General features: G+C 34.4%; 6 protein-coding genes and 1 long non-coding RNA gene across 7 annotated transcripts; 3 read left to right on the top strand and 4 right to left on the bottom strand.

The window, feature by feature from the left end:
• Positions 1–287: 287 nt before the first annotated feature.
• On the top strand, positions 288–3,442 carry LOC124434627 (E3 ubiquitin-protein ligase DTX1-like). The gene is made up of 7 exons (XM_046984514.1): positions 288–788; positions 1,431–1,973; positions 2,057–2,121; positions 2,290–2,427; positions 2,556–2,720; positions 2,836–2,925; positions 3,088–3,442. The coding sequence occupies exons 1-7, from the start codon at positions 512–514 to the stop codon at positions 3,301–3,303; spliced, it is 1,494 nt and encodes a 497-aa protein (XP_046840470.1). The 5' UTR covers positions 288–511; the 3' UTR covers positions 3,304–3,442.
• LOC124434628 lies at positions 1,073–1,437 on the bottom strand. Its single transcript, XR_006944847.1, has 2 exons — positions 1,371–1,437; positions 1,073–1,250 (listed from the first exon to the last, which is right to left on the bottom strand). It is a non-coding gene; the product is annotated as an uncharacterized LOC124434628 (long non-coding RNA).
• On the bottom strand, positions 2,420–9,169 carry LOC124435289 (sel1-repeat-containing protein YbeQ-like). Its single transcript, XM_046985226.1, has 12 exons — positions 8,902–9,169; positions 8,523–8,684; positions 8,203–8,259; positions 7,659–7,760; positions 7,383–7,462; positions 7,208–7,282; positions 7,098–7,140; positions 6,691–6,771; positions 6,210–6,317; positions 6,014–6,138; positions 5,760–5,928; positions 2,420–2,902 (listed from the first exon to the last, which is right to left on the bottom strand). Exons 1-11 carry the CDS (start codon positions 9,167–9,169, stop codon positions 5,761–5,763), a joined length of 1,269 nt encoding a protein of 422 aa, XP_046841182.1. The 3' UTR covers positions 2,420–2,902; position 5,760.
• On the top strand, positions 4,409–5,418 carry LOC124435290 (F-box/LRR-repeat protein 2-like). Its single transcript, XM_046985227.1, has one exon. It carries the CDS (start codon positions 4,567–4,569, stop codon positions 5,416–5,418), a length of 852 nt encoding a protein of 283 aa, XP_046841183.1. The 5' UTR covers positions 4,409–4,566.
• Positions 9,170–10,388: 1,219 nt separating the features above from the next.
• LOC124433772 (transducin beta-like protein 2) lies at positions 10,389–14,930 on the bottom strand. The gene is made up of 12 exons (XM_046983553.1): positions 14,570–14,930; positions 14,436–14,487; positions 14,117–14,179; positions 13,711–13,919; positions 13,291–13,377; positions 13,058–13,119; positions 12,751–12,824; positions 12,577–12,626; positions 11,917–12,102; positions 11,583–11,743; positions 10,741–10,772; positions 10,389–10,478 (listed from the first exon to the last, which is right to left on the bottom strand). The coding sequence occupies exons 1-12, from the start codon at positions 14,916–14,918 to the stop codon at positions 10,451–10,453; spliced, it is 1,353 nt and encodes a 450-aa protein (XP_046839509.1). The 5' UTR covers positions 14,919–14,930; the 3' UTR covers positions 10,389–10,450.
• A 346-nt stretch (positions 14,931–15,276) lies between these two features.
• On the top strand, positions 15,277–17,563 carry LOC124433773 (AH receptor-interacting protein-like). Its single transcript, XM_046983554.1, has 4 exons — positions 15,277–15,466; positions 15,835–16,020; positions 16,325–16,478; positions 16,787–17,563. Exons 1-4 carry the CDS (start codon positions 15,383–15,385, stop codon positions 17,377–17,379), a joined length of 1,017 nt encoding a protein of 338 aa, XP_046839510.1. The 5' UTR covers positions 15,277–15,382; the 3' UTR covers positions 17,380–17,563.
• Positions 17,349–19,281, bottom strand: LOC124433771 (protein FAM227B-like). The gene is made up of 2 exons (XM_046983552.1): positions 18,807–19,281; positions 17,349–18,707 (listed from the first exon to the last, which is right to left on the bottom strand). The coding sequence occupies exons 1-2, from the start codon at positions 19,131–19,133 to the stop codon at positions 17,511–17,513; spliced, it is 1,524 nt and encodes a 507-aa protein (XP_046839508.1). The 5' UTR covers positions 19,134–19,281; the 3' UTR covers positions 17,349–17,510.
• Between the last annotated feature and the right edge of the window lie 3 nt (positions 19,282–19,284).

The raw sequence follows: 19,284 nt of genomic DNA, 5'->3' as shown, positions 1-19,284 counted from the left end.
CTTTCGGGTAAATTGATAAAATAGTCACAAATTCAGACTAATCGAGATTATACTTCACGGTGATTGGTTCGTTGATTCTTATTAGATGATTTAACGAATCCTAATTTTTGCTTGCGCAAATTTAGAAAATTTTATTAAATAATCAATATTGAAAATGGTGATCAAACTGCACCTTATGTTAACCGGTTTGATATTTTCAACTTTCCAGAAAGAACGAATGAAAAATGCACAATTCTAGATTTAAGTATACTGGATATAGGATTGATTAAATGGATCAGGTTCAATGGGTTCAATGCAAAGTAAAACCGCTGGGTCAATTATAATTCTTAACACACTGGGACATTGTTGCGCAAAAGAAACTACACAATCTAACAATACGTTTTAAGGGTCAATTCCAAGGAGAATGTGATCTGCTAGCATTTACAATGTTGCTCGCCATGAAGTTTGTTCCTAAGTCAAAGTTTGATACAATGTTTCATTGACTAGTAAAAAGACATCGTTAAGATAGAACATGGCAGGACAGGTACGTAAAGAAGAACATGGACTTGACCGATCAACAGGAACGAACGCCTATGAAAACAGAATGAGCGCTACCAGTGGCATAGTAGTTTGGGAATGGAAATACTCGAGCCGCGTATGGGTTCCTTATCCGCCAAAAGTTTGCAAACATATCGAAAATGAATTTCAACGTTGTGCTTCGCATGGAAAGGTTTTCCTTCAGGACGAAATAGAGTTGATAGGTTGGGAAATACATTTCTCCAAAATGAAACAAGTGAATCCTTTGACGAGTAAGTAGGAAAAAATTAAAGAAATTTAAGTAACTTTTATTTTACACCATTATCAAAGTACTGTTATCACCAGTTTCACTTTCAATTCATCCTTCCAAATAAAGCTAATTCTAGGAAGAGAACGAGGAAGAGACCTGGGAAAGAGGTCACTCTAGGTCATGTGAACAGGCTTCTGATTTTACGTAGTTTGCATAAATTTTCCCTGAAAATGATTTATGCTAACTTGCTAATGTCGTTCTTAGCTTTTTAGTTAGTTGGTATTGCTATTTTCAACAGATGACATATTTTGGTCCAAAAATACTCTTTAGACATTCATTACAAATATTAATGATATTTATGAGCAGACTTGGTTCTGCCTCTGGCTATTTTTTGTCACTTTTGCCCAGACATCTAGGTTTCTTGGCAGTGATTTTGGCAAAAGCATTGATATGTTTTCCACATCATGTAAAAGTGTAGAAGTTTCTTAAAAAATGTGAAAGAAGGCATGAAAATAACCAATTGGTTAGACAATTACTTTGAAAAAAATGATGAAATATTAACAGAATCATCTATCTTGCTATATAACTAATATTAATAACTTACGTTAGAGATGTTACTTGGAGTTAGTCCATATCTTTATTACACAATATATATAATTCATAGATGAGGATAAACTGGTTCGACGTCAACAATATCCAAGCTCAACCTCTTTTGCAAATGGTGTTTACTGGAAATGGTGTGCAGATTATCGATGGCAAAGATACGATGTGGAAACGTCAAATTACATAGAAGATGCCTATAAGAAAAAAAACTCAAAAGTTGACTTGCAAAAATCCCCAATAAAAATCCCGAATATTTTAGACTTCTCCAGTTACCAACAATTGAACAAACACACAAAATTTCAACGAGAGGTTTGTCGTGAAACAACCACGGAAAAATATCCTGATCCTTGCGTTAACTCCGATACTCAAGCAAGCTCTTCAAGCCTGCTAACACCCATTTCAACGCAGTTGAGTGAATCAAGCATTACTCTATCAAACCGAAAGAGAAGAACACCTTATTCGAATACAAACTCTGGGGAAATGAAAGCAACGTCAGTTTTGCCGAATAAAGTTCAATCTGGACATTCTTTGCATCAATCACTTCGTGATATCAACAAGCCAGTTGAGAAGAAACAATTCCTTAAAGCAAGAACAAAACAAACTCGTAAGTAATTAAGATATTACAAGCCAAAAAGAAAGCTAGTGAGATGAAATGCTACTTACTAGTTTCTTTTATTTTCTTGACAGAATTTCTGAGTGGCCCACTTGCAAACTTTGCCAGATTTGCAGAAAACGATTTCATACACGATGAAGTAAGAAGAAAGCAAAAACATCTGACGACGAGAACAGACTGGACCATGTTAAAACTCAAACATATGAAATATCAACATGTTCCAAATGTTCCATCGTTGCTCCTAATGATGACACTTAGTGGAGTATGAAAGACTGACTAATTACGTAATTTTGTCTTTTCATTACAGGAATGTGCAATATGCTTGGAAAGTTTATGTAATACAACAGAAGGGAAAGAAGCACATGCACCATTAGAGCTCCTTAAGTGTAAACATCAATTCCACATGGCTTGCTTACAGAGACTCAACGATAGTGGAATAGCACAGGTGAATTAAGAATTTATTAAGAAGTAGAGCACAACAACGTTATACGACATATTAAAGAATGCATTCTATTGGAGGACTTCATGTTGTATTTTACGTTAGTAATTTATCATATTTTACTTTTTATAAAGCATGGCTGTCTACGTTGTCCGACATGCAACACCATATATGGTGTAATGAAAGGAAATCAACCTGCAGGAGGAACTATGAATGTCACTGTCAATAACAAGGCTATTCCGGGTTATCCCAACTGTGGCTCTATTGTAATCGTGTATAATTTTACTTCCGGTACACAGGTAGACTTTCACGATTTCATTTCAACATAAAATGGCAAAGCTTTTATGCTTCCCGCCTGCTATATGAATTTTAGTCCAGTGGTGACTGCAATATGTCATTTTTTCTGTTTCACAGGGACAAAACCATCCTCATCCTGGTCAACCTTACCATGCAAACTCTTTTCCAAGGACTTGTTACCTTCCTAACAACGAAAAGGGGAAGAGAGTAAGTTTACATGACGTAATATGAAAACAGCTCATGTTTAACAAAACGACTTCGAAAAAACCTTTACATATCAAAACCATAAACTGAATAAACTTATTCCGCTCACATCTAACCCAAACGCTGACAAACAAGAAGTTTTAAAACGTAAATTGTATTACTCAGGTGTTGACATTATTGAAGATAGCATTTGAAAGACAATTGGTATTCACCGTAGCTACATCGGTCACCACTGGTCAAGAAGACAGTGTTGTGTGGAATGATATACATCACAAAACCGAAGGTTATGGAAATAATTCAGGATATGGCTATCCCGATCCTAACTATTTGGATAATGTTCTGGCAGAACTTGCCAGTCATGGTGTTACAAACACTGCATAATATCGTTACAACACATAAAAATAACGTTTTTTTTACATTTTAAGCGTGGCTTATCGCTATCATATGTATGTGCATGGAAGTGGAAATTGAAATGTAGATAATTTAATAAATGGTGAATTAATCATAATGAATTCAGAAAGCTTCCAGCTTTTTCTTTGTATTGTTAAGTAATTCATCTAGAGGTTTGACCCATCAACATCGCAGACATCACTGCTTCAAGACGAAACACCTTCTTTCAATTATGACATCATAATCTATAATTGTGCCATTTATAAAAACAAAAAGTTTACTGAAACAAAAGTATCATATGGATAAGAGCTGCGAGGAAGAAAGACGGGTTTTTGAAAACATTTTTTCATATCAATGATAAACATAACGATGGATAATTTACCAGATACAACATTACTTCAGATTTTCGTTTATCTCAACATATACGAGAAATTGCATTGTTTGCGCGTTAGCAAGAAATGGAAAGAAATTCTGAATGACTGGAAGCTATGGCAAAGAATTGATTTTCGAAAAGAAAGTGGACTGACGAGCCTCTTTCGAGATAAAATATTAGAAGACTGGACTCTAGTCAGAGGTGAACAATATCGAGAACTATACCTAGATTGCTGTACTTTGCTTACGGATAAAGGAGTGTCTACTGTGGGTCAAATTTGCCGCAATCTACAAGTATTATCTCTTCGATACTGTGAGAAAGTTGGAGACCCGGGTATCATACAGTTGTCGAAAATTTGTGATCGTCTTCGTTATGTGGATTTCCAAGGAACAAGAGTCACGTCGATGGGGTAAGTAGTAGTGGTTGTATAATGAAAGTTTGGACAAATTATTACTATTCTTGGTGTGCATGTTACGTCACGGCCGCCATATTGGTGGTTCAAAAAAAGAGAATATTTAATTAATGCTATTGTTGGCACCAGCCGGCGTGGGCGGGCTACATTGTTTGATAATTGCGTGGAGGTTGGTTGATATCAAAGAATTGCGTTACAAGGGAGCTCTAATTGTTTTTCTAACGACTTTAAAATTAGCTTCGGAGCATATGGCAAAGTTTCAATTCAATGCTCTCTACATGTGTTTCATCTATAAATCACCACATTAATACAATTAACACATGTTCCATGTTCTAATTGCAATAGCCAATTTCCAACACTCTTCAACTGAACCGTGCTATACTTCCTCTATTACAGATTTGACATACTCGTTGAACGTAATCACGGTATTCATGTTATCCATCTACCAACGCATGGTAACAATAAACACATGCTGAGCACAGTAATAAAACATTGCAAAATGGTTAGCGAACTTGAACTAATTGATTTTTATGACGATGATTGTTTGCTAATGGATGACTTCACGATCCAAAGATTTGCCAAACGTTTCCCGATGTTGCGCAAACTAGCCATGGCATTGTGCTATAATATAACGGACAAAAGTTTGCAATCGATTGCTGAAAATTGCAGCCAACTTCGATGTTTGCACATAAAAGATTGTAGACTGATCACGGAGAAAGGTATACGGTCTATAGCTAACGGTAGTGGCTTTCTGGAAGATCTACACTTCGAGCAGCAACCATTCATTAACAACGATTGTTGTCAAGCCATAGGAAAGCATTCGCAGTACATGAAATCACTTGTCTTAATAAATACTGGTATCACAGATTCAGGAATCGAGGCGATCACATCGAACGCAATTAATTTAAGAAAGCTTAGCATACGTGACACCTTTTTTCAATCAAAAAACATTGAAGGTTATTGTTTGAGTTCGATTGCAAAGAAATGCAATCACTTAGAAAAACTTCACGTGTTTTCCGCTAAAATGGACGATAAAAGTTTGATGACGTTGTGTAAAAATTCGCCACAGTTACGCGAGCTACATCTGGAAGACTGTGAACAAGTTACGGATGTAGCTATCCAAGAACTGGCGAAAAACTGCGGAAAGTTAAGGGAACTCTATCTACGGCGCTGTCCGAACTATAGAGATTCCCACTTAGACTTAATGGCAGCAAAATTGACAGATTTAAGACGCCTCGACATCCTTGATTGCGATATGATAACGGAAAAAGGAAAAGAGAAATTTGATGAAAAACTTCCAAACTGCTTTTTAAATGTATAAAACAACAACAGAGATGAATCCCTAACTGCTTTTTAATATATTATAAGACAACAAAAAAAAATCAGTAAATTTTGGTCAGCAGAAACCAACAATAAGTTATAACAGCTACCAACCATTCTACAAACCATATTAAAACAACTGTGGTAATAAAAGAGGGTCACAGTTCTTTCTCTCAAAGCAGTGTATGTGTATTATTGTATGCTCAAATTTACTTAACTCGGAAAATTCAAATCACTCAAAACAAACACGCGTCGTGCTCTGTGCTAGATTTTCGTGACACGGGCGCTTTGAGCTTTAAAAATACTTTATATATATCAAACCATACATGTTTCTCGTCTTACCTTAGTCGTTGGATTTGTCGTCTTTCAACCTGCGCTCGTCTTCTTCGACTTCTTTGAGTAAAGCCGCTGCATTTTTGTTTGTTGGCGCAGCCTGTCGGTACCATTCTTTCGCTTTGTTCCAATCTTTCTGAACGCCGATGCCATTGTAATACATGTTACCCAAATTGATCTAGTAAATATAAAACAGGCTGGAACCTTGTCTAATTTTTCAATGAGGTAACTAGAATCAGGGATTGGAAGTCATCATATAATACCTGAGCAAGATCGAATCCAAAACTGGCAGATTTTTCAAAATACTCTGCAGCCTTAACCATGTTCATCTCAACACCTTTACCAGCAAAATATTGCGTGCCCACGTTGTATAAGGCTATTGGGTGACCTGTAGAAAGATTGAGTTAAATCTTACTTAGCCACTAGTGAGTTAAAGAGATTAAAACTTCGTTTAGACACCTTTCTCTGCAGCACTGATGTGATATTCGAATGCCTTACTCAAATCCTCACTCACTCCTTTCCCATGTGAGTAGCAATGAGCAAGCGATAGCTCTGCATTGGGTTCACCTAAAAAGCGACAAATTACACAATGAAATTGGGTATTACATACCATCCTCTATATACATTAATTTAAAGTAGAATAAAGAAGGGCGGAATGCCGACTGTCAGCCTTTGTACTATCCAATGTACTAGAGCAAAATATGTCATAAATTTTACATCAATAAAAGGCCACCATCAGTCGAACATGCGCACACTTGTCAGGAACAAAAAAATTTCCGTCAACATCTATATTTTCATATATATACTCCATGATGAATTTCTTATATATTTGTCATTGTTAATGAATGAAGGGACTGGCACTCGTCTTGTTTTTGGCTAAAGATTTCTAATAATTAAATCTGCCTTCCACAAGCATCTGATCTCATCAATATGACGTCACCTTTTTGAGCTCCCGTTAGAAAATATTGTATCGCAAGTTTGTAGTTCTTTTCAACAGCATAACCATTCAAATACATATTACCTGAAATGAAGGATTTGTGTTTTGTATCAATGCTGAATGCAATCTAAACCCTGACTCTTTTACCATGAACATGCAACACGTATTTTGCATACTGTTTGATGTCGCTATGATCAATATTAATTTATACTATTTTTGGTTATCTAGTATAATTTTTACAAGGCAGATTAGCTTTCACAAATCACCATTAAGCTTAGTTTTCTAAATTCTAAGGATATTTAATTTATCCCATTTTGATAATCAAGAACATTTCAATTATTTTTCTATTTGATTTTCAAAAGTACTTTACATTTCAATGAGCATGGACAACAAAATATAGGAAAATTTACCAAGCATATTGAAAGCCAAGTCAGCACCATTTTTTGAACTTCGCTAAAAAGATATTATCATATATCTGCTTTGTCAATCCATGATAGTCAAAACAAAACACTTGATATACCTCATAGAGATCAAATGCAATGTGATAATCCTGCTCCAAACCAATGCCATGAAAATACATTCCAGCCAAAGCAAACTAAAATCAAAACTTATCATTAGTTGTTGTGGATATGGAAATATTCGTCAAAGTTTATATGTGTCGCAGTTTATCAATATAAGTATTGATAAAAACTTACTTGAGCATAAGCATGATTATGATCTGCAAGTTCTTGAAATAGTCTAATTGCTTCTGATGGATCTGGATCAATACCAGTGCCTAAAATCACATTTAAGATTGATTTGGATTAACATCAATGTGGACTTGGATTAACACCAGTACATACTTAATGGATCTACATCAAGACTTGTGCGTATGTATAAAACAAAAGTTATGTCAAAGATAAATATATACTGTTAGATAAATGTCATTGAGACTATTGTTTTGTTCAAAACTGTTAGATTAGCTAGCTTACCAGATCGAAGCATTTGTGCATAAGTGTACTTTGCATCTTGGTTGCCCTTGAGTGAAGACAGTCGGAATAAAGGAGCCCAAAAATCATCAGACTTTTCACCAACTATAGTGATACAGAATAAAGCATGTGTTTAACATCAAAATGCTAATAAGTTGCAGTATTAAAAAACGTGATAGCAGTGCGCAGTGCTATCTCCGAAAGTAGTGAAGATACAACGATGATGTCCAGCTCATCTGAAAGCTTCCATTGAGCTCTTTCCAATGAGTTTAAAATCATCACCATAACCACAATACTTTAGAAGATAGCAGTGCGCATGCCAAAGGCAATATCTGATTATTACAAAAAAAATGATATTTAAAAGATATTTATTGATATTTTGATATACTTTAACAGCCTATTCAGTAAAAATGTAAAAATAAGCGTATACACCAAATATATAGATCATTGTGGTGCATGAAATATTACACCTTTCTGACTGTTGTAACAACAACACATACTCTTCTAATGTATGTAAAACAAGAAGCTGACTCAAAAACAAATTTACCTTTTTCTCTTAAGGTGTAAACCACTAAAGCCAGTTCATAAATTACATCTGCATGCACTGAAACAAATATGATCATAACAATTAAGTTATATTTAAGTTAATGATTCATATTCTTTGACTCAGTTATGCAAGGATTAAGTCCACCAGCAATCTCATTTAGGATTGTTACTTTCTCTTTCCTAAGCCACGTGAAAGCCTCCACATAAAGAGAATTTTCATCACATTTGTTAAGTCTTACAGTCGTCATTTCTCAAGTTACAGCCACAATTGTTGTTTCTCTGATTATAGAAACTTCTTTTATTTCTCTTTAATATAGAAACCTTTTTGAGCTGCTTCTGTAAATTCTGGCATTGACATATTGCCAAGATAGTTATCATTCAAGAGCTTAAGTAAATTTAGTTGTTGATCCAGCTTTTCCTGTGTTCCACCAGGAGACTTTGACAAAATATGCTGAACTTTTTCTTTGAGGCCTTCGTAAAAACCTAAAACATTAAACATGTGATATTATTATGATGTAATTAAAAGGTAGCAAAACCACTGGGCATAAAATAAAACATTTTTTCAATAGAACTATTCAAAGAAGAAATGTTTGAATCAATTCTGGTGGTGAAAATGTCTCACTCATTAAGAACATCATGACAAGTTAATACATCTTGAGTTGATTGAGTTCAACATAATTACATTGGTACTCATATTTACCTTGGTTTGTACAGTACCTCTTTGCTTTTTGTACGTAGTTTGATCTAAGAATTGAATATGTATTTGGTGAGTTGCTTGCACTTGATAAATTCAACAGCTTTAATTTGGCATCCAATTTGAACAATGAAGTGAAACTTCTTGAACGAAAACTTAAAGCCGTAAAAAAATTTGAATTTGATGAAAAATAGATATGACCATTCAGTCGACCAGTTATTGCACTTGAAAGATAAGACTTGGACAAAATAAAAGACCGTCGTATGGCAGCCATCTTGAATTATAAAACAATGAATATTGAAGACAAAAATGATGAAAAAGAACCACCAACGATCACAATGATCATGTGTCCATGTCCAGTGAATTACCCATTGACTGAAATTTTTTGAAAAACATTTTCTTTAACATATACATATACATGTTACATTTCTATGGGCTGAACAAAGTGCTGTGAAAGTTACTTATTTTTCATAACTAGCTACAGTTACAGTTACATCATCTGAAAAGGAACTAGTTACAGTTACCGTTGCAAGCTACTGTTAGTAAAAAGTAACTATTTACCGTTACAAGTTGTTACAATAAAAAGTAACTAGTTACCATTACAAGTTGTTACAGTAAAAAGTAACTATTTACCATTACAAGTTGTTACAGTAAAAAGTAACTAGTTACCATTACAAGTTGTTACAGTAAAAAGTAACTATTTACCGTTACAAGTTGTTACAGTAAAAAGTAACTAGTTACCATTACAAGTTGTTACAGTAAAAAGTAACTATTTACCGTTACAAGTCGTTACAGTAAAAAGTAACTGGTTACCATTACAAGTTGTTACAGTAAAAAGTAACTATTTACCGTTACAAGTTGTTACAGTAAAAAGTAACTATTTACCATTACAAGTTGTTACAGTAAAAAGTAACTATTTACCGTTACAAGTTGTTACAGTAAAAAGTAACTAGTTACCGTTACAAGTTGTTACAGTAAAAAGTAACTATTTATCGTTACAAGTTGTTACAGTAAAAAGTAACTATTTACCGTTACAAGTTGTTACAGTAAAAAGTAACTAGTTACCATTACAAGTTGTTACAGTAAAAAGTAATTATTTACCGTTACAAGTTGTTACAGTAAAAAGTAACTAGTTACCATTACAAGTTGTTACAGTAAAAAGTAACTATTTATCGTTACAAGTTGTTACAGTAAAAGGTAACTAGTTACCGTTACAAGTTGTTACAGTAAAAAGTAACTAGTTACCGTTACAAGTAACAGTTAGTAAAAAGTAACTATTTACCGTTACTAAGTTGCTTTACAATTTTTGTAACTATTTACAGTTAGCCTGTCAAAGTTACATCCATTTTCATAAGAAGAGTTGTTTTTATGTGTCTAGGACGTTAGGATCAGATGCACCATCATCGTTCTCTTTAACATCTTTACATTATCACGTATTGAGTGAAAAATATTCCTATCGTCCTTTACGAATAAAATTATAATTTGACTTCATATTCTTGAATAATTTAAATTTTATTTCCCTAGTTTAATGTATGATATGGGGCAGTTTGCCAAATTAAGAAGACATTTTCTCCAATGTTGTTCTAAAAAAAAACAATAGAATTTCAACGAATGTTCAAAACAGACGTTGTACTATAACGCGTCAAAATATCAATTCCTTAATCCACCCAAACCAATGTTTCGTGCAACCTATCCTGATCACATTTTAAGGCAGCAACTGTAAAAATTCCACCCCCCCTGCGTCAAACACTTTATGTTCCACACACGGGGGGTGGCATTGACAGAAGTCGAATTACGTTCAATTACCAACGAATTTATACAGTTCACCATAAGTTTGATTCTTACCTTGCTTCTAAAATTCTACGTTCAAGACGCACCTGTAGAAAAATGAGAAAATTCCATCAGAACGAAACAGGAGGAAATGCGAAAATAGACATGAAGCTTGCACAATGTTTAAATGTGCTACGAGCAACTTTAACTCAACAATACCCATCATGATGTGTTTTAAATGAAGATATGATCTTCGCACTTTGCTGGACAATTTAAGCAATTGTCTCATGAACCTGAAAAATTCAGGTGACTAAACGGGATGAGACAATTGCTTAAATTCATGAACAATTGCTTAAATTGTCCAGCAAAGTGCGAAGATCATATCTTCATTTAATTTCAAACACCGCACTGCATAAAACATTCTTTCATATCATGTGTTTTTATATACAGTAGGTGCAGTAATTCGTTCATAAACTACTGACTAAAGTAAATGGTTTGAACCCGGGAGTATTGTTAAATGTTTGTACATGTAGATCGTCCAGGTTAGTGTAGTCCTGAGAAGGACTGTTGTTGTTGATGTTGACTGACGTTTCGACAACCTTAGCGGTAGTCATCTTCAGATTCAAGACTACCGCTAAGGTTGTTAAAACGTCAGTCAACATCAACAACAACAGTCCTTCTCAGGACTCTACTAAATTTGACGATCTACATCTACAAACATGAAACTACTGACTGTTATTTATATTTCAGCCATGATTTCCATGTAGTTTACAAAGATGCTTAACTTTGTTTTGGCAGGCCAATTTCTTGGGCTATTTTATTCCTAATCGCCAATCCCTGATACTTGCTATAAACTCATTCCAGGTTTCTTTAATAATCGTGCAACATAATCCGTTAAATCGGACTACATAATTTACCTTAACACTTTCCGTCTTTGCTTTCTTCAACTGCGTTTCTAAATCCCGAATCTGAGCCTTCATGCCAGCGGTATTATGCCACACGCGAATGTGTCTATCCGTGCCTCCAGCAGAAGCAAAGAAATGTGATGACGGATGCCACGAAAGTGAGCTAATGTTATCTAAAACAGCACAAATGATATATACCGTCAATCGTCAAATAGTAAATACAGTTGATGCTATAAACATTTATAATTTTCATGGATTGACATGATTACATTCGTGCATTTGTCTTCATTTGTCTTATGTTTACGTCATGCGACTGTAAGCCAAACTTATTCACGTTATAACATACCAGAATGTATATTCTCCAATAGCTCCACAAGCTCTCCCGTAACTGTGTCAAACACTCCGATAGAGCGACTCATGCTTATAGCAACGATGTAAGCGTCAGGAGAGATCGCTATTAACATTTCGTTATGATGTCCAGAAAAGTAGCCAGTTGATAATAACACTGGATCTTCACCTTTCTTGTACTCCACTAAACATAGCAGCATTTACCATCAGTGTCATATAATGCAACTTAAATAAATTGTACGACAGACTATAGACACACAGAGGACTGTTTTTCTTTAACATAACATAAAGACTACAGAACGTGTGAAATCATTTGAAAATCATTAAAAATCGTGAAACAATAAAATTTATGAATTTCCCTTAAAGCACATCCTTTAAAGTCAGGCAAAATTTAACGGTCATCCTGTTTTTCTTTTGATCTGCATCACTGGTTTGAAGGAAATTGCTCAATTTGCCGAATATAACAGTGAATATGAAAGATTGTTATATGCAGTGTGCGGTGTTTGAAATTGAATGAAGATATGATCTTCGCACTTTGCTGGACAATTTAAGCAATTGTCTCATGAACCTGAAAAATTCAGGTGACTCAACGGGATCCCGTAACAGTGAATACTCGTAAAACTTGTATCTCTACATTACATGAACGTTACATACTGACCATCAATATTCCAAATTTTCCACGTTCCATCTTTGGATACTGTAGCCATTCTAAGGAAATAAAACGACAACAATTCAGTTCTCAAGTCTCCAGGCTCTAGCTTTAAAAATTTTCTCCAAATTACTGAACAGCGAATACGCTGTGAGCGCATCAACATATACACAAGACAAAAACCTTGTACAATCTGCAGAGAAGCTAAAATGATAAACACCAGCGCTGTGTCCTTTAAGATCCATAGCTCGAGATACCTTGAACACAAATACAACAAATTCAAAATTCTAAAATGTAAACACGCGTTTATCAATCTACAAAATAAGATTTGAAAATACAATACTTTTCAATTGTCTCAAAGATCGTAAATTATAACTCGTAACATGTAACTTGTAACATGTAACTTGTAACATGTAACTTGCAACATGTAACTTGTAACATGCAACGTAAGTCCTATAACCTTGAGCAAAGATGTACAAACAATACATACTTGTATAAATTCTCCGCCTTTACTAAATTCAATTTCATACAATCTCACGTCGGATGTGAATCCTGCAATTGATTGAATTGTTTCATATAAAATGCATAAAAGCCACTAAATTTTGTAGTTTGACAACAAAGTGGGTTTTTACTGTGTGTATTGATAGTAAGCTATACCTTATCAACACATTTAATTCCATTACAAATAAATCACACCTTGAATCAGTCAATACAAAAATTTACCTGCAGAGGAAACAAAACGCCCACACGGAGAAATACAAGCAAAACTGTTGTTCACCTGGTTCGTGTTTATTATGTTCAAAACTTCACCTTAATAATGAAAAAGTGCACTTTCATTGTGAAATGAAGTAATAGCTTTAGTCAAAAGCTACATTTTCCTTGATCAAGATCAAAAGATCAAACGATAAAACATATCACAGCAATATAAACTATTGTTTCATTCTTATCACTAATTTTCATAAACAATATATTTATATATAGTTAAAATACAATAACCTGTAACTTACTAATGTGCAACAGCCATCACGTGTCATTAAAATGCAGTTGGTTATAGCAATCAATGTTGATATGAAAACTACACTTGATTCTCCCCAACACAGTCCATTTCCCTTGAGTTTAAGCATACCATTATCAATACAATACCTTTTAAGGTCCATATAATAATGGTTGTATCATTTGAACAGGACATGATGAATTTCCCAGTAGCTGAGACACCAACATTAATTATATCGGCTTTATGTTCTTGAGGAAAGTCAAAATCACCACTCACAATATTTCCTGTACCATCTGTCTTTTTCTGAACCTTGAAAACCCTTATTTTATTGCCATTTGACAGAGCGGAGATAAACGCTCTACAAAATATTTTAAATACATTTTATGTAAGAAAGGTTCTATATTCAAACAGACTGTACATGTGTAGCATTTGCTGGATTGGAGAAGTTAAAAATAAATACATTGTGTATGGTATAATAGGTCATTTAATCTCAGTCAACATTATTAAGTACAGTGCCTATTATCAGCTTTTTGAAAAAATTATTGATGAATTTACCTTGCATCTTGAGTAAGGTTGATTTTAGTGGCATGATCCCCATCAACATTACAACGTATGTACCTAAAATAAACATCGCAGATGATTTCCAAAAGATGCTTTTTGTCATAGGAACTCATAGGTCCACAAACTGTATATTTAGAGTGGGCCTTAAAAATAGCAAGCTTTGGTGACTAACAAACTCATATTGCTAAATGTCTTTCCATTGAAACATGCATTGGTAAAAGGTCAATTTTTCTTTGAACATAAATAAATAGATTATCGTTTTACTCGTTCCATTTTTTACATAAAATCCTCAAAGATTTAAATTTTTACTAACTTGTGCTCTTTGTCATTAAAGCTTTTTACACTCCACAGTCTTATTGTTCTGTCTAAAAAAATAAAATATATTAAAAATATCCGCTAATGGCTATTGCTTCCTTCAATTTGTGTTAAACCGTCACTTGTGTGTACCTGAAGAAGTAGAACCTAAATGTTTTCCATTTGATGAAAACTCGATGTGATGAACATCAGAAGTGTGTCCTTTCAATACACAAAACTGCTTGGGGTGGTCAACAACTGCATTTGTCCGCTTAGAGCTTTTCGAGGAAGTTCTTTTTGAAATGTCAACTTTATTGTATTGTTCTTTGGGGGGTTTTAGCTCTTCAACTTTAATATTGGAGCTAGATTTATCATTTTCCGATGTATATCTCTCCTTTCTTCCCAAAAAGAACACAAAAGCAATCAAGATTCCTCCAAACAACACTGTGACTACTAAAATTACGACTAACTGTACAATTCCAAGTGTTTCTTCTTCAGCCATATTGGAAACACGTCAGCACTATAGCTAGCCGCTGATGTACTGAATGACAGGCTCAAAATTAATTTATGACTTCACCACCGGTTTTATTGTTTTATTTACTAAATGTAGTATGCTTGATTATTGTGCAAACCGCGATTGAAGTTGTTGAGAGTAATGGAGTGGGCTTAGTACATTACACATATACATGGACTCAGTTTTACATTTTAAAAGCCTTAAAGGGCTATTAAGTATAATTTAGAAACATAAATTCCGTGATCAGATGGATCAGATATGGATCAGATGATCAGATACAATAATACACCGCTGAATAAGTGATTGTCCGTGGGCTCCACTTGTTAATCCCATCCACATCCCATCATAGATCCATGAGTATTCAACGAAAAGAAACAAAGGCAAACGACAGTGATATACGGAGTAATGAAAAGAAAGATTTAGTGATAAAAGAACGTTGAAGTATTAGGAAAATGAGCGACTATAATCCAAATATCACAAAGAAGATTCTCTATCCTGGTACTGGTGAACAACTAGAGTTTACACCAGGATCTAAGGTTCCGAAAAGTATTGATAACTTTGCTTTGAGAATCATTATTTTTGTAATATTTGCGGTTGTTTTAGCTGAAATAAGCTGTCTATTAAACTAGTATTATTGTGATAAACACGATAACTCTGGATTCAATTGTTTTTGGAAGTATTTTTGCATTTACAAAAAATATAATCATCAAAGAAACAGGACACATAGCTTTGTTGAACCTTTCTGTTATAAAACGGACCTCTTGTTTTTTATAGCAAGTATTGGGAATGTAGCTGGTGAAAGTGCTGTGTCCTAAAATGTATTGCATTCCTAGTTCTTCCCTAATGTTTTTACCCATCATTTAATACCTGAACTATATCTCCAACATTTTTATGTTAACTTTAGGCAACATTTCACTTTAAAACATACGCTTTGTTTAATAAAAATGAAAAACAAGAAGTAGATTGTAGTAAGAAATTGGGAAAACCTTTTGAGCTTCTTATTGGTAAGAAGTTCAAACTTGTTGTATGGGAAGAATTGGTGCGTTCCATGAAAGTTGGTGAAATTGCAGAATTTTTTGTGAAGAGTGAGGTAACATGATTATTGCACTTTTCATGTCTTCAAGTTACTAAGTCACGTCTTTGGATATTGTTAAGGAATCTTTTCATGAATTTATTAAACTTTCATGCATGCATACAATGTTCAGATAGAACATTGTACTGTTCATTCATAAAGAAGGCAAACTACCTAAGTATCTAAAGCCTGTTGTACGAACATCACATTACTTCAATAAAGACACTAGACTACTGTATATAGAGACTCAACCAATTTTTCAACATCTAATCTAGTCTATTATAGATGGAAGTTTTTTTATTCATTATCTGTTATATTATAGTTGGTTGAAAGCTATCCATTTGTATCGAAGAGTTTACGTGAATACTCACAACAGCAGAATGGTCATAGTCATCATGATCACCATGAACATAGTCATCATGACCACCATGGCAAACATCATTGTAGTATGGCTGCCTTTCAACAGCAAGGAACAGGTCTGACACAAATGATTTTTTATTCTTCTTTGTTATTTCATTATCAAAAAGGAAAACACTTCTACCAAGTGGGCTGGAAACCAAAAAACTTAATGCTATTCTTTTCTTTTTATTCCACCAACAAAGCAAACATGAAAACCACCAATTGTGAACCTTGTAATTTAAAATACATTCATAAGATATTGAATGATCCAATCATTTCGGGTTTTACTGAATAGACACTTGAAGGTGAAATCTAAAAAAAATATTTCACAAATGAATATTTGATACAAGATTTGCTTGCACATCAATCTTTACTTTGCTTTCAGGCTATGATGATCTAGATGAGTTGGTGAAACATAAACCAGACTTGATTTTTGAAATTCATCTTGAGAAGTATGAAAAATCTGGCGAATACGAGAAAGAAACTTGGCAAATGGATGAAAAGGAAAAGCTTGCAATATTACCGAAATACAAAGCGGAAGGTAACAGATTATACATGGAGAAAAGGTACGAGGACGCCGCTGCGAAATATAGTGAAGCGTTGGGCTGTCTTGAGCAACTTTGCCTACGCGAAAAGCCGAAAGACGATGCATGGAATGAGCTGAATGCAAAAAAACTTCCGTTTCTGTTAAACTATGCTCAATGTAAGCTCGTTTTAAAAGATTACTACGACGTTATACGACATACAACGACAGTATTAGATAGCATTGATCCTCAAAACGTTAAAGCAATATATCGTAGAGCTAAAGCGCATGTTGGTTGTTGGAATCCAAACGAAGCTAGAGAAGACTTTCAACGTGTCATGGAACTTGATAAAAGTCTTGTGAAGACGGTTAGAGAAGAACTGAAAGAACTTGAAAGAAAGGAGCAAGAACATAACAAAGCATATAAAGATAAATTGAGAGGCATTTTTGATTAATAAGTTGTCCATTGAACTAAAGCTAGAGTAAAAGTTATCGTTTAGATCAAGATTTTCAATTGGCATATTAAATACTGTAAGACATGGAAAATGCAATGTAAATAGTTTCTTTTAAAATAATTTATGCAGAATCAAGCAGTGTAATCTGAGTGGGAAACTAAACTGTAAATTTTTTCACTGAAAATCTTGAAGTCACTGTGTGTTTTTGCAAGTTCATTTTGCATCTTGTCAATCTTTGCTATCACCTCACGCTTCTGTTTTTGTATTCGGCGACTTTCCTCAGCAGACAGCTGAAGAACTGTGTTATACTGCTGTCTAAGCAATAGCGAGTTTTTCTTGCATTGGGTTACGATTTCTTGGTATGTCGGTCTGGGTTCTGGTAACTGAGCTATTTCTGTTCGGCCAACTACTGTCCTTAGCCGATCTACATTTACATCTTTAATACCTTTAACATACAAAAAGTGCCAAACCAATGGACTATTGCCAAGAATATCAAACTGAACTCTCTGAAAATCTGGTCCCCTCCCAGCTGGGTGTGACTTCTTGTCATGAACAACTGGAGGTGGGGATCTACATTTGCTAAAAGAAGATGAAATTCTTCCCAAATTCAAGACTGCTTCAATATCAAATGACAATGTACAGGGAGCAAGTGACTTTCGTGGCTCTTCTGTTTTTTGTAATCCAGCTGGCTCTAGTTTATCCAGATGCCAGCTCTCGCACAACATAGGAATAGGCCTCACACCAGAAATCCATTCATAAATAATGTTTATCAACGTGCTTTTAAAGTCCTTCCCAAAAACTTCATAAGAATCTGGAAAAGCTTCACAAAATCCAGAATATAGAGCTTGGGAAAGACAATTGGGATAATGGAAAAAGAATTTGTCTTTGTGTTTTAAAGGAATGTCAAAAAACAGTGCAACAAAGCTATGTGCAATTCGAGAGAATATCATATCCTTGGGCTCTTTTGGCTCAAAAAGATGGCAAAAAATCCACCAGAATGCATCTTGAAAGACAGCAACAGATGCTTCGGATAATATCAATCTCTTCCAAACATTTTTAAATGGCTGCTGAAAATTTTGAATCACTGTGACTTTGTTCAAATGTTGTAAAGATTCTATGTTTCCTGGTAAAGGAGTCAGTTTATTTGGAATGAAACCATAGTAGGAAGTGTTCTCAATTGTTTTTGCTTTACAATTCAAAGTTTCCTTAACTTTGGATTTCTTTCCTGACTGTAGAACATTTGACACCTCACTGTTCCAAAATTTAGACACTAATGCTGGTGTTACTGACATTGTTTCACCTTCTTTACCACTTTTGCCATCATGATCCTGGTAAATACAATACATTTGAAGGTAGAAAGGTAAAGTTCTATGATGCCTTCATTACCACATAATTACTATAAAAGGTTCATACACAAAGTTACATACCTGTACATTTAAAATCTTTGAAGCATAAAAGTGTACTTTCTTCTCTACCTGTTCAACTTCCTGCAGTACTTCGTCAAGGCAATCAAAATCAATAGGCGCGTATTCTGCTAAGGCCTTTATGATATCTTCAAGAGTACCAGTTCCAACATCCTCCGGTGTTAGGTTAAGACTATTCTCTTCCTTTAATTTTATCGGCCATGTTCCAAAACCCAATTTTTCAAGCCATTCATCTGCAGTTTTTGGCAAGAAGCTTATTTCATCATTTTTCCCAACCAAATTCTCCCCACCTTGCTTGTTTCGTCCATATTCTTCTCTTTCTCCGAACATTGTTCAATTCATGATTGAGAAACATCACCATTTTCAAATTTAATATTAACTTTCTATTGCCTCATCACCATGGATACAGAAATGCCACAGTGTGTATGGTGTGATGTGATTGGTTCGTTAAACGCACCTTTCCTAGACTTTTATCCAATGA

This window comes from Xenia sp. Carnegie-2017, unplaced genomic scaffold (assembly GCF_021976095.1).
Source record: "Xenia sp. Carnegie-2017 unplaced genomic scaffold, XeniaSp_v1 HiC_scaffold_14, whole genome shotgun sequence".
NCBI classification, from domain to species: Eukaryota; Metazoa; Cnidaria; class Anthozoa; order Malacalcyonacea; family Xeniidae; genus Xenia; species Xenia sp. Carnegie-2017.
This window is presented reverse-complemented; position numbering and strand designations above follow the sequence as displayed.